Source organism: Grampus griseus (genome assembly GCF_964374135.1).
Source record: "Grampus griseus genome assembly, chromosome: 9".
NCBI classification, from domain to species: Eukaryota; Metazoa; Chordata; class Mammalia; order Artiodactyla; family Delphinidae; genus Grampus; species Grampus griseus.
In genome coordinates, this window is record NC_139003.1 from 38,263,573 (window position 1) to 38,278,698 (window position 15,126).

The 15,126-nt window shown below is 38.8% G+C and overlaps 1 protein-coding gene across 2 annotated transcripts in view; it reads left to right on the forward strand.

Moving 5' to 3' along the window:
* IMMP2L (inner mitochondrial membrane peptidase subunit 2) overlaps positions 1-14,728 on the forward strand; it is a 900,746-nt gene extending 886,018 nt beyond the window's left edge. For both annotated transcript variants that reach the window (XM_082662558.1, XM_082662559.1), the window contains exon 7: positions 14,089-14,728. In XM_082662558.1, the coding sequence (XP_082518684.1) occupies positions 14,089-14,226 (138 nt within the window). In that variant the 3' untranslated portion in view covers positions 14,227-14,728. The remainder of the gene's footprint in view (positions 1-14,088) is intronic.
* The last annotated feature ends 398 nt before the right edge of the window (positions 14,729-15,126 follow it).

The following is a 15,126-nucleotide window of genomic DNA, read 5'->3' on the forward strand; positions in this document are numbered from 1 at the left end:
TCCATTAATGACGGACCAGACATACCGTGCCAGGAAATGTGGATTTCATTCCCGAAGGCTCCTTTCCTTTCTTTTCTCTTATACACAATCATATCTCTTGGCAGCACCGTTGCAAAAAATCTCCTGACTGTTCTCTTGCTCTCCACTTTCTTGGCTTTCTTTTTCTTTCCTTCGACTGTGGGCAGAGGTGGCGTCCCCTGTTACAGGGTTGGACATATATCTCCTCCTAATCCTTCAATGGCCTGTGTTGCTCACCAGATCACTCTCATCTCCTGCAACCTCTGCTTCTGCCAAACACATCCTGTGCATCAAGCTTGTGACAACCATCTTCCCATCTGAGTTGTAAGCTCCTCAAGGCCAGAGTCTATGGCTCATACATCTTGGTACATTTAGAACATCATGCCCTGTGCTCTGCACATAGTAGGCTTTTTAAAAAATATTTTAAGTCCTTTATTAATTTGAAGAGTAAATATATTAAGAATAATAGTTATGATTAAGGTTTTTTTTGTAGGCTTTTATGTATCTATGGTGTTGATTTCCCCACTTCTTCGTTTTCCAGGCTCTTTTATGCACATGCACGTAACCGCATTGCTGTAGTAAGCACTGCCTTTCTTGTCACCGCCAGCAAGCATTCCTTACAGCCCAGTGACTTGTAATGTGTTCTGCTGCTACAAATCAGCAACAGTTCCCAAAGTGGCATGGATGTGTACAAACCTTAATGTGCAATGTTTGTTTTTTTTCCTGCAGAAAATGAAAGGCCTCACTATTCCCTGGGGAGAAAGCAGGTTTAGAAAGCATCAATGCAGGGCCCCATGCCAAACATTACAATTTCCAGGGCTCTACACTTTGTATCGCTAACAGGTATGGTGAAAACGGCTTTGAACTAGGAGCCAGTGCTGAGTCCCAGCGCTAACTGACTGGGCAGCATTTCTGAGCCTTGATTTCCTCATCTGTGGGACTGGGGATTAGACCTAATTTCTAAATATCCTTATAAACATTATTCATATGGAAGGATTTCCATGGCAGTGTATTCATCAGATATCTTGGTTGCAAATAACACAAACTCACCCTGACTAATTTAAGTAGAAAAGATGTCATTGGAAGGATATCGATATTGGATATCACTGAATGGATGGGATGAAAACAAGGCTTGAGAATTAGACAGTTAGCAACATAGGACACCCTTATGTCACACACAGGAGCAGGATGATGGGTTTGGCAATTGGTGTCCCTGCACACTTCCTGGCACTCTCATCTCTGCCAGTAATCTCTGACTATTCCTGTGTCTTTGCATCGCTCCCTCCACATTCATAGCCCTGGATGTGAGTATCCAATTGGTTGAGCCCTGGTCATGTGCCTACCCTCAGCTATTGGCAATGGAGAGAAGGAATATCTGGACCATCCAGCTTGGGGTGTTAGGCAGTGGATGAAGGCATTTCTTCTCACCAAGACTTGTACAGACACAAAAAGGTGGTTGAGATGGGCAGTACCCACGCACGCCACACCCATACCTATAATGATCTCAGTGATCCTTAAGATCCTGCTTCACCATGTGTACCTTTATCACTTCAGATACCTGGTGGATATTTCTTCTAGAGGAGCCAGTTTTGCTAGGGTTTAGACCATTCTTTCAATTACCTTTTATTATACTGCATAATTTCTTTTTTCCTTATCAACACAATTCTTTGGATTTTGGTAAGCTTAACTTTAAGAACAGTAGTTATAGCGCTGACCACTAAGATATTGTTCTGGGATGAGGAAAAGGACTGAGTGCAGTAGATCATCAATTCCAACTCATCCTTCATTTGTAGATACACAGCCAGAGTTTTGGATCAGGAATTATCTCCAGCCACAAACAACACAGAACAGATCTTGTATGTCAAAAACACAGGTGAAAGAAATATTTAGAAAAGATCATTTAAAGGGCATTCTATCTATCTGTGCTGCCAGGTAATCTAAGTACTTATCATTGGAATAAGTTAGGTCTCTAGATTACATACAAGACGACATCGCCTTAATCATTTGGCAGAACAGCTAATTGCCAGTAAGCGGAACTGTCCTACTGTCTTTTAGGTGGAACCTACTTCCATGGACATTGTCCATTTTGATGCTTTGAGTATCCTGTGACAGAGCCCATGTGAGAAATAGCTGGCAGAAATTTAATCAGATAAAAACTTAGCTTCCCTTAAAAATTGGGACACTTCCCCCTCTCCTATGAGAGCTGTGTAAGCTAGCTAGCTGAGAGCCACCATGAGGAAGAAAACATGCTACGTACCAAGTGTGCTCTCCACAGCAACTGTCTTGGCTCTTGTAGTTGTCACTTTTATTCATCTTCTTTTGTTCCTGGTTGGTTGTTTTGTAAGCCTCCTCGATTTCTTTTTTTTTTTTTTTGAAAAAAGAAAAAAGAGGGATGGGAAGTAGGGAGAGATGGTAAGATAGAGACTGGATGCCAGGTAACCACCCAAATGAACAGAGGTAACCATGGTAGGGATGTGACTGCACCCACCATAGCAGCAGGTCTGGCAAGGGCTACTGGATACCTTGTTGTCCCAAATCCTCTCCTACCAATGGCAGTCTGGTTTGTCTCAGCAGCTGTCTGCCCAGTGGCCTAAATATGGTTTTAAAAAATGTCAACAACAATAAAGACTTTTACACCTCTCCCCTCATGTATTTATATGAACTGTTTTATCTCCTACATAAAAATAGCATGTGGGACACGAACTACTAGAGAGAACAGAAGTAAGCAATGAGACATCATCAGTAATGTCATCCTCCACTGTGGTTTATTGTTGATACTGTGAGTTTCTAACTATCCAAATTATATTCAAGTATTTCATCACCTGCTTAATCAAGCTGCAAAATAAGGAGTTAGACCACTTCAACTCCAGTGATTTTATTATGTGGTGAAGAGACTGGTGCATAAACATTAATCCTGGGAAATTAATTCATGAAAATTAGCTGGAGATACCCCTAGAGGCCTGTTTTGTTTCTATTTCTGCATAAAATGTTGAACTAACTATTTACTGAAGGTGCTGGGGTTGGGGGGGGACGGGAATGATTATGCATGATTCTGTAGTTATCTAGAGAGAATCCTGAAGAGGCCATGAAGTGACCTGAAGATGCATTCTGATTAAAGCTCAGTCTTGAACAGGAAAATTGCTTTGAAATGATTAAAGTTAAAATTGTTGATAATGAAGGAAAACACTTGTCCTAGAATGAGGTCTTTAGAAGAGAGAATCTCATTTTGAATCTCTTGTAAAGCATATGACTTTCTTTTTCGATGGCAAAGTACTGGGTTGTATCAACCTATCACATTGTCTCAATTTTGCAACTCAGTGGGGGCGGCAAGGAGGATTAGGAGAATGCTCTAGACAGAAATCTGGCAGGGGATGTCATTGGGTAAAGGTCTACCCTCAGGAGAGGGAAGTCTCCGTCATCCCTGGCAGCCAGCTTAGATGCATCGGCTCAGTGGAACCTTCCCAAGGCCTGACTGCAGTCTCTGCTCCCAGGGCACTTGGCTCCTTTATATGTCTGTCGTATTGGATTGTATTTTGATGCTCTGTTTAAACATCTGTCTTTCCCGCCAGTTGGTGAGGTCCTAGACGGGGTCCCATCCCACCTAGGACTGAGCCCAAAACTCTGGTTACATTTATCCTCTTTGGTAAATATTCATCTTTGCAGATATTTAAAGATAGTAATACTATATCTAAAACTTGGAGGGCAAATGTGTTTCAGAAATCAGACTGTTTGGATGTTGGAAAGGTGGTATCAGTGTCTATACACAGCATCTCAACAGTATCTATGCCATGTAACATAACGTTCCCAGCAGAGTCTGGGGCAACTTCTATAATCAAGCACATTAATACTTCTGCAGCAAGAATTATGAATAGGCACACTGCAGGGGATAAATAAAGGGTATGATTTCCTAACAGTTTAGGTCATGTCTGGTTTTGCTACCAGAGAGTTACAAAACAATTGAACTTTCGGAGCTCTTTGGATTTTGGAATTGTAGATAAGGTATTGTGAGCCTGTATTATACATCTTTAGGAAGGAAAGCGTTCTCATCCAAGGGAAATATTCCCAGGTACCAGGACCCTTCCTCTTGTCACTTCAGGGAGGAGAAAGAGAACAGCGCTGGGATTTTCTGGATGGTGATGTGTTCTCATAACTGGTGCTGCTACTAGGGTCCCTGTAGGAGGGGGGCAATGGAAGTGGTCCATTCCCCACAAATAAAGCTTTCTCAGTGTGCCACCACTGCCTCTGTGCCTTTTACCTTACCTGCTGCTGCTTCCCCTCTAACTTATTTCTCCATTTTTCTAGCGCTTTCCTTCTCCCCTCCTTTCTTCCTATATATTCTTTTGCTCACCAGCTTAGGTCTTAGGAGTGTTGATACTTTCCTTGTTTGTCTTCTGCATAATTCTTTAGTACATGACCCTCCTGCCTCTCATTCACCTCTACAACCAAAGCTTTGCCATTACTAGTTTGTGTTTGAGTAGATGCCAGTCAGTGCTTGCTTAGACTTCAAGCAGTCTCCCTACATGTTTTTGTTTAGAAGACTATGTTTATCTGCTCAGCACTGTGTAGATAAGCATCTTGGGAATGTGTGCTGGTTGACAAGCCACTACTACTCTCCTTCTGACCCTTGTCTACTGTATCAAACAATGTTAATGAAAACCTCAGATTTATATATGTTAATCCATGTGTAAAAATAAAGTAGGTGCTATCATTTCTATCCTTCAGACTTACAAAAAATATCCTTTTCATAGTATTTTAAAACAGTGCCGTTGCTTATTTTTCCATATGGTATGTTTTTGCCTGTCTTTATTTCTAATTCTTTTTGATTCACTTAGACCACGCATCTGCTTTTGTTCATAATTTCAAGAGAGCTCACTTTTATGCTCTCTGATAAAGGAATTATTTTGTTCTCCTCAACCTCTTTCTCTTAGTCTTTTAGGTTGTTTTTAAGTACCTGCCTTGAGTGTTGTTGTTGTGTAACACTGACATTCCCAGAAAATGGTGACCACAGAGGCAGGGCCAGGAAGGTAAATCTCTGCACTATCAGGGCATCCTTCTCTGTGGAGCTGAGTACCAGCAACACCCACAGTGGAAGCCGATGTTGCTCTGTCTCTTCTCTGTGTGAGCGATGCACTGTTCCATCCAGCGATTGATGGCGTTGTGTTTTCCTTGGTGACGCACACCAAGATGCAGTGGGTGAGATGTTAGACGTCTGTTCCTTGTGGCTGGCATTGTGATGATCTGTGCTGTCCTCCATTTAGTTGGAGTCCTTCCACGGGATTAGTAACTGGTGTACAGTGCTCTGCTCCCTCGGGATTGATCACCAGTGCACAGAACCTGCCCTGCACTCTCCACTTGCAGCATCATATTGAATGCACAGTACCAAAGCACGGGCCCTGAGTGAAGTCCCATGTTTCTCTCCTGTGTCCTGCTCTCCAGGTACCACTCGCATCTCTGGTCTTATCAGTAGTTATCAAGACAACATCCTCTTTTGTGGTACTCCAGTCCAGAAAAAGTTTGTCAATACAGCAGTGAGCAGTGTTCCCTGGCTGCCACTGTGAGCAGACTGATGTGGATGTTGTATTCAGGAAAAGTTTAATGTGTGGAAGAGGACAAGTAGCCAGAATTTTGGTCTGTTACTCAAAAACCAATGGTACTCATCCCAGGAGACTGAGGACCAGTCATTATACATTTCTCTCCTCCCTAATATCGTTCATTTGTTTTGGAGGTAAATGGTGGTCACCAGAGGCAATCCAAACCAATTTTCTTTGCCTGTGTAATATATTTAAAAATTCTTAAGAGGCAGTAAATATAACAATTTTAAATCTATGTATTTCATGTTTTAAATTCCATACTGTAACTTTAAAAAATTCTTTTGAGACTCGACCAAAGAACTGTATCAAGAACTGTATCACTAGTTTGTGGTCAATCCACAGTGGCACATCATCTGTAAAGCTCTTATGTCACTTAATATTGTTTTCCAGCAAACTATGGATGTTTCTCTTAAGATAAGTTAGGGAATTTCCTTGATGCCCAGATCAGAAAATATAGCATTTCCAGATCTTAGCTTTCCTCTTTAATGAACATTCACTCATTCAACAAATATTTGTTGCTGAAAAGTAATTCCTAATCTTGGATGAAACATTGTCCTTTTCAGAAAACATTTTAATCACATAAACTTGGAAGTTTTATGCTTCACCTGATTTTTCATATTGGTCCTCTTCTGACCTGGCTCTAGTTCTGAACATCTTTTTAAAAAGGAGTTTGCTCACATTAACAGTCATCTTCTTCCTTCCTTAACTTCTTTTCTGTCCTATCTCTAGAGTCTCTAGACTCATGTGCTTATGTTTGTCCTTGCTCAGCAATGACCAGTACAAAGTAACTGGTTTTATTTTTAGTATTTTACCACAGTACTCACAGACTGTCCTTGCAAGCTCTTCCTTCAACAGAGGGTGCCCTGAAGCCAAGAATCAGAAGAGTGTTCTGTAGACTGTAGCCCTGTGGAAATGGGTGGGGGGAACCAGAGTAACACACACCTGTGCCCCTGGCACATGAAGCAAAGGCTGGGCCCATGAAGGCTGTGTCTGCCAGATGCCAAAATAACTTCTTAGTGGAGCCAATTCGATCAAAGACAGGCAGTTCACTGTAAATTTAGTCCATGTGGTCCCTTGGCAGCATTTGGACAAAACAAACCAGTTGACTGATAGCACTGATCACTTTCCAGACAGTAATTTTGGTGTTTGCCAGAGAAGGGATTTCTAAAGAGGGAGCAGGAATATATAGGTGGTGTTTATAGTGATCCCTTGGATGCAAAATAAATAAATAAATACTTAGAACTTTGGATCTGAAAAATAAGAATTTGAGCTTTACTAACATTTGGTTTTATAGAGTGTTAATACTAATACATATGTATATATAATTTTAATATACTTTTATATAATTATATATTATATAATTTTATATTTATATATTATATATACAATTTTAAATATATAAATACAAAGGTGAATTCTCAAGTATTTTTGCTAGTGGGGTACACAATCAAAATAGTTTGGTGACAAATATTCTAGATCCTTGATTCCCCATCTTTGGGCAAAAGACTTATTGTAAGAGGCTCATTAATACATGTAAATGGACCTGTTTTCTCATTCAGTAGATACTAAAAATACAATGATCTGCTAAGGGTTTATAATGTTTAATGTGTTTTTGGTGTTGTGTTTTAAAATCTACTGTAAAAGTGAATTCCTCAAGCCTAAAAATACTGTGAATCCATTGGAGGAGACACATCTACACAGGGAACACAAACGAGCAAAGAGAGGGGAGCGTTGAGTCCCAATAAAATATTAGGTTGGTTGGTCAGAGTATTTAAGCTATTGAAAAAAATTGTATTCAATACATGCGTAAGCATCTCTCTTTCTCTCTCGCTCTTTAATAACAGATTTTTTTTCCTTTTTTTTCTCATCCTCTTCCTTTGTTCCCCTATTTTGTGTGCATATTGGGACATCTCAGGAGCTGGCTTCCAGCACAGTGTTCCTTTTTATTTATGTCTGTGTTGGTTTACTAGGGCTGTCATAACAAGATACTACAGACTGCATGGCTTAAACAAATTTTCTCACAGTTCTGGAGCCTGGAAGTCCAAGATCACTGTGTTGGTGAGTTTGGTTTCTTCCAAGGCCACTCTCATTGGCGTGCAAGTGACTGTCCTTTTGCTGTGTGCCTACATGGTCTTTCACCTGTCTACATGCAACCCTGTTACCTCTTTGTGTGCCTTAATCTCCTCTTCTTACAAGCATACCATCAGATTGGGTTAGGGCCTCCCCTAATGACCTCATTTTATCTTAGTCCCTTCTTTAAAGGCCCTATCTCCAAACACAGTCACATTCTGAGGTACTAGGGGTTAGGGCTTCAGTATATGAATTTGGGGGGAACACAATTCTGCCCATAATGTGCATTTCCTTTTGATAAATCTGCTTGTTTCAGGAAAGTATGTGGGACCTAGGAATATCAAGAAGTAGTATGATTAGGGTGACCGTATCTTAATTTGTCCAGGACAGTCTTGGACAAATTATTATCCTGACTTAATTTAAAAAGTGCCCCCATTGACTGTCAGAAGTGTCTCATTTGTATAATAAATTATATGGTGATGATCCTGATATAGATATTCGAGAGCCAGAGGGCATGTATTAAAGCCTCAGCTCAAAAAATGTATTGTTATACCTGAGTTTCCTCAACTATGAAGTAGAGACAATAATAGTACCTGCATCAGGGTTATTGTGAGAATTAAATGAGTCAGTATGTATAAGTAAGTCGTTTGGAACATCACCCTGAAAATAGTGAACACTGTGTGTGACACTGAGTAAGCACAGAGGAAATATGTTTGTCAGAGGTGATTATATTTGTAGGTATGATGGTTACTTTTGTCGGTCAACTTGGCTGGGCCAAGATGCCTAGATATTTGGTCAAACATCATTCAGCGAGAGTGGTTTTGGATGAGATTTACATTTAGATGGGTGGACTTTGAAAGCAGGTTGGATAAGTCACACCCACATACTGCAGATCTGTCAGTTGAAGGCCTGAAAAGAACAAAAGGCTGACATTCCCCCAACCAGGGAGGAATTTACCAGCAGATTGCCTTTGAACTTGCTTAAACTACAGCTCTTTCCTGAGTCTCTAGCCTACTGGCCCTCTGCATCAGATTTTTGGACTCACCAAGTCTCCATAATTGGGTGAGCTAATTCCTTAAAATAAATCTCTTCCTATATATACACACATCTTATTGGTTCTGTTTCTCTGGAAGACCATGCCTAACACAGTATGTGTGGACACCAAAGCTGTACCTGAAGAGAACTTTTAATTTGTTTAAAGTTTAATATATTTCTGGATTTTTATGCCCTTTTAAATTCACTGTGTTCTTTGCATGTCTATGTACATACCAACCAAAAAAAATAAAGATCCGTGACAAGATAGCTAAGAGAGTGACTAGGCACTCTCTATCTTAATCTCAGTCTTTAAAAAACAGTTATATTTTGCATTCCCATACCATATTTTAAAATGATACTGACATTATCCATCTGTGGGAATTTTCACCATTATTTATAATTATGAAGATGAATCATTTTTTTCAGGAAGTTCAGAGTAGCATCTCTAATAAATGTTTGGAATAAAATTATAATAGGTTTTGGTCAACTGAATGTTGATTTAAAAAAATTGAATCACTCTGTAAAAATTGATCTCCGAAACTAGGAAATCAGGCAAAAATATTGGCAAGAGTTCAGCCAAGTTAAAAGATTGGCAGATCAACCTTATGAAAAAAGTTAAACAACTTGGAAAAGCAAATAAAGGCTTGAGGAACAACTGAGTAGCAGCTATCAAATCTAAAAAGGGTTATTGTGGAGGGGATGGAGACCAGCTGTTCTCTAGCTCAGCTGAGCCCAGACAAGAACAAAAATAGATTAAAAAACGGCAGCATGACAGACCATTTAGATCTAGGCTTCTGCAGTTAATATGGTTAGAATGGTTACTCAGGAGTTCCAGATATATTCAAGAGAGTTTTTAAAGTTGGTTAGGTTTACCTTTTTTCTTGGTGTGAAGCCAAGTGGAAAGTCCAGATCCAGATTTCTAGTGGGGTTAATCAGAATCGCTTGGATGTGGGATAGGGCTTTTGTAAAAGCCACAGGCTCCATCTTTATGAAGTGATAGGAAGTGGTTTCCAGGATATGCTGTTAAGAATAAAGGTACCATGCAAAAGGGAACATATACCTTCAGTATGAGAAAAAAGGGAAATAAGAATGTAATAGATAAAAACTGATAAAAATATGTATTTGGGTTTCTTTTTTGGGGAAAAAAAAGGATAAACCAGAAACTAATTAATTTAGTTAGCCTATTAGAGGGGTAAGGTAGCAGATGGGAGTGGAACTTCTGTGTATCTTTTATTAGTTTATTATTTCCTATTGCTGCTGTAATAAATCACCACAAGTTTAGTGGCTTAAGACAACGTAAGTTTATTATTTTACAGTTCTGGAGGCCAGAAGTCCAAAATGGGCACTAGGCTAAAATTAAGGTATCAGCGGGGCTGCCTTTATTCTGGAAGCTTTAGGAGATAATTTGTTTCCTTGCCAGCTTTCAGAGTCCACCTGCATTCCTTGGCTCATGGCCCTGTTCTGCATCAGCATCTTCAAATAGCTCTCTGAATCTGACCCTTCTGCCTAGCTGGTCTACATTTAAGACCCTTGTGATTACATTTGTATCCATGGGATCCTACAGGATAGTCTCCTTATCTTAAGACCAACTGATCAGCAACCTTAAATCCATCTGTAACCTTAATTCCCCTTTTGCCCTGGAACATTACATATTCACACCTTCTGGGGATCAGGATATGCACCTTGGGAGTTTGTGTGGGGACATTATTCTGCATGCCATACCTTTTAAGAATAATTTTACTCTTAAACCATTTAAATATTTATTCAAAAGTTAAGTTGAATCAAAAAGGATAACAAAAGCGAACTCTAAAATTGAATACAAATAGAAACAAATGGGCCTAACTATATATCGAATGGAAATATAACTGTATATTGGGAAGAAAAAAAGACTGAATTCAACTAAGTTTTGAATACAGGACTCTGCCAATACACCCTTAAAATGAGATCTATTTTAAGGACCAAAGTAATTGCAAAGAAATCTCGATTTTTACTCAGGAAATTTGTTGTTGGTAGTATTCATAGTATAGTGATCTCAAAACTATTTTTTGTGTATTTTAGGATAGTGTAAATGTGTTGTTATGGGGAGACAGAGTGCTCACTCTGGAAGAAGGGAGATAGAAATAGGGAATGCAGGAAGGTAAGAGAGAATCCTGTGGTTTGGGGCTTTTTATGTTTATCCCCTGAAATGGCATAGAAGATTGACACCCCCAGGAGCAATGAGCACATCTAGTACCAGATCTTGATTTCTAAATAGCATTCCTTGATAAAAGAAACCAAGGCTCTTTAAAGAGATGTCTAATTTCAGAGGGAACAGGTATAAAGAACAAGGTAAGCCCACAACACCTAATGGTACCAAAAAGTTAGGAAGTGCTCAAAGATTCATGGAGACATATCCAAGAATGAACAAAGGACTCCCACTGGCCCAATGTAGGACATCTGAGTATCAAAAAAAAAAAAAACAAATGATAGTAAGATTTTCAATTTAAAAAGGAATCTTTTATGTTAAAATATAGGCATTTGGGGACTTCCCTGGTGGTTCAGAGGCTAAGACTCCATGCTCCCAATGCAGGGGGCCTGGGTTTGATCCCTGTTCAGGGACCTAGATCCCACAAGCCACAACTAAAAGATCCTGTGTGCCACAATTAAAAAAAAACTATATATATATATATATGTGTATATATATATATATATATATATATATATAGGCATTTGAGGTTGGAGGGGACAGCACTTCTTAAGAAGGGAAGCTAATAAACGTAAAAGAAATAACAAATTTAGAAAGGATAATTGATTATCCTGTTTCAGGCAGGATAATCAATAGATTTTAAAATTATTAGATGCTTTAGAAACCAGCTTCCTTCAGAGAGCAGTGAGATGATATGTTGTTGACATACAGGATATTTACATTTCAAAATATCATCCCCCTGATTACTTATTACAAAAGGAAAATGGTTTGCAAGAGAAACCTGGTCAACATCACCTTAATCGAATGATCAAACGTCACATGACATGAGATGAACTGATATTTTGTGCCTCCTGATGTGATAAAATGGTAAGAATATAATATCAACTATATGGTATTCTTGCCAAGAATACTTGACTCTAATCAGGAGGGGAAAAAAATCGGGCAATTACAGATGTAGAACCTCTAGATTAAGCCAAATGGAAACTGAAGCATCCTAGTGACAATCATGATGCAATTTGTGATCCTCAGTTGAAAATTTAAAAAAAATCGCTCTGAAACACATTTGGACAATTGAAAACATTTGTATATGGGCTGTACATTAAGTAATATTGTATCAATATTAAATGTCTTGCATATAATGTATTGTGTTCATGTAGGAAAGTGTCTTAGGTGATACATGCTGAAGTATTTGGGGATAAATTCAGCATAATGACAACTTTCAAATGTTTCAGGAAAAAGTATATGTGTAGAAATACATATATGCACATATGAGAGGGGAATGAATGCAGCAAAATGTAAATAACTGGTGAATTTTGGTGAATAGAGCTGTTTTTTATACAACATTTTCAAATTTTCTGTAGGTTTGATTTTTACAGTAACAAGTTGAAGAAAAATTCCTTTATTGGGCCCATGGGCTTCTTGGTACCCTTTGGGCTTATTTTGTTTGTATTTCAAGATGTTGTGAATGTTTTCTTTACTTTTTTTTTTTTTAAGGTTTCTGGTTATCTATTTGGAAGTGTCTCCCTTGACATCCAGCTCTGAGTCTCTGGGCAGTGTTTTTTTTCAAATGCATATAAATAGAAGAACTTTAATGAAAGCAGTGTCATATGTTAATTACTATGGAGCACCAATTTATAGGAAAAACATTTGAAAATAAAATGGACACATAGTATCTGGTTTATAGATGGCACTCAATATGAGTGTGTTTTGTAAGCTTCTGCATACCATTAAAATACTACCTGATAGCACCAACAAAAGGCACAGATTCCCCTTCACAGGTCTGAGGGAGGGCCTGGAAATCTCTGAGTATAGGGCCTTGATCTGCATTTTAAACCGGTTTGCTACACTTTTTTTTTTTTTTTTTTTTGCTACATTCTTTGGAGCATTGCAGTTCATGTCCCTAGGGAGCCCTGACATGTCTTTAAGGGCTCCCTCCCTCTCAGAACTCAGTCTTATATCCTCCAGGAGAAGTTCCCTTCCCTTGCTTCCTCTTCCATCCTGGTATGTCTTTTACCATCTGCAATGATTTTCATATAGATTTTCCTCCACTTATGATAGGGTTACATCCTGATAAACCCACTGAAGGTTGAAAATATCTTAAGTAAAAAATGCATTTAATAAACTTAACTTACCAAGCATCATGGCTTCGTCTAGCCTACCTTAAACGTGCTCAGAACATTTAACATTAGCCTACGGTTGGGCAAAATTAGCTAACACAAAGCCTATTTTATAATAAAGTACTGACTATTTCATGTAAGGTATTGAATACTGTACTGAAAGTGAAAAACAAAATGGTTGTAAGTGTATCAATTGTTTACCCTTGTAATTGTGCAGCTCAAAGACACTGCCCAGCATCACAAGAAAGTATCAGTATCAAACCGTATATTGCTAGCCTGGGAAAAGATCAAAATTGGAAGTACGGTTTCTACTGAGTGCGTCTTGCTTTCACACCATCATATTCTACTGAGTGCATCTTGTTTTCACACCATCATAAAGTCAAAAGTCATAAGTCGAACCATCATCAGTAGAAGACCATACACTGGATTTTTCTCCCTTGGTTTCCCGCCTCTCCTCGTGAGCAGCAGATCCAAATTGCTCAGTGTACTTTCGGTGGAGGCACCCTACCCAGCCTCACACCTAACTTCTGCTGCTCATCCAGTATGTGGGACAGGATTTTTTACAACATATAGATATTTTTAAGGTATCTCTGATTTTCCACCAAAAAAAAAAAAAAAAAAAAAAAAAAGAAAGGAAAAGTCTCTCTGAGATACTGGGAACGCTGGAGGAAATTCTGAGAATGTAAACCAGATTCATGCCTCCAGGGGTTAAGCAACCAGTCTACCGACGATAGAGGTTAAGGGTGCAGCCCCTGAACTTGGACTACTCAGCCTTGAAGCCAGCCTCTGTGGCTTGAGAGCTATGTGACCTCTGGCTAGTGCTTTAACCTCCCTGAACATAGTTTTCTCTTATGCAAAAAGGGGATATCAGTACCTACCTCAAATGGTTGTATTAAAGGAACTTACATATATAAAGCACCTAGAAAAAATGCCACTAAGGGTTTACTCTCTTAATCATCATCGTTATCTTTCCATGGAACATCAGACCTGGATCAAATTCTGTTTTCAAGATATTAATGATGATCCTGTATAAAAGAACATCTTTCTCACTTTGTGTTTCTCACGAGTTCAGGTTTCCCTGGGACTCCTGCATGGTCATGCTACTCACATCCTGTGGCCTCCAGAGCGCTGGCAGAAATTGGAATCTGTTCTTCCTCCAGAGCGCTTGCCCATTCAGAGTGAAGAGGACTGCCTGCATGGATCTCCCTGAGCTGCTGTGATGGGGAGGCACCACCACCAACCCCAGGAAGAGGGATGGAGAAGAGGAACACCATAGGGTCAACGCTTCCCCCAAGATGATACTGTGCAAGAAACATTTCTATCACATTAAGATGATCTGTATTAGTAGAGAAAGAGTTGTAAAATATTAAATAGTATTAAATGTCACCTGATTTTGTGTTAAATTGTAATACCCTGTTCAATGCCAAAAAAATGCAGACCTTTGGGAATATGAAAATTTTATTCCCATGTCTCAAAGGGATAAATTTTGGATTTTTTACGCATACATATTCTATTGATAGATTTTGATTTTGGAGCTTACTGCTGGAAGAATATGAAGAGTAATATGTGATGGAAGTAAATAACATTACTCAGTTACTCTGAAGATGGAAGATGAAGAAACATTATACACATAGTGTTAGGAATTATAATTGACAGTATCTACAATGCAGTGACTGTCAGGAAGAACAGTAAACTATGATGTAACAATAAAACACTGATTTGCTCAGGTACTGTTTTGGGTGTTTATTATTTGACCTGTAATAATCATCCATTAATATGGAATACATTCTCTCTTTGGGAAGGGAGGAAGCAATGGGGAATCAATCTCTCAATATTTTCATATAGCCAAATCTTTCTTACTGGCCCTTTTTTAATCCAGAACTTCTTAGTGATCTCATGCCTATGCACATTGATGAGTAAACCTATTTGTCAATATTCGGATACTGTTTGGTAAAATGTTCTGAGTGAAATGGAAAAATCACTCTAGATCAAGTTTGATTTTTTTTCCCCTCCCAATGATTTTTCAGTGCTCATGTCTATAATTCTGAAATCACCTATTGAAAAGTGGAGTAATAGTGGCATAATAGATTTTATAATTGTATAGCTAAGG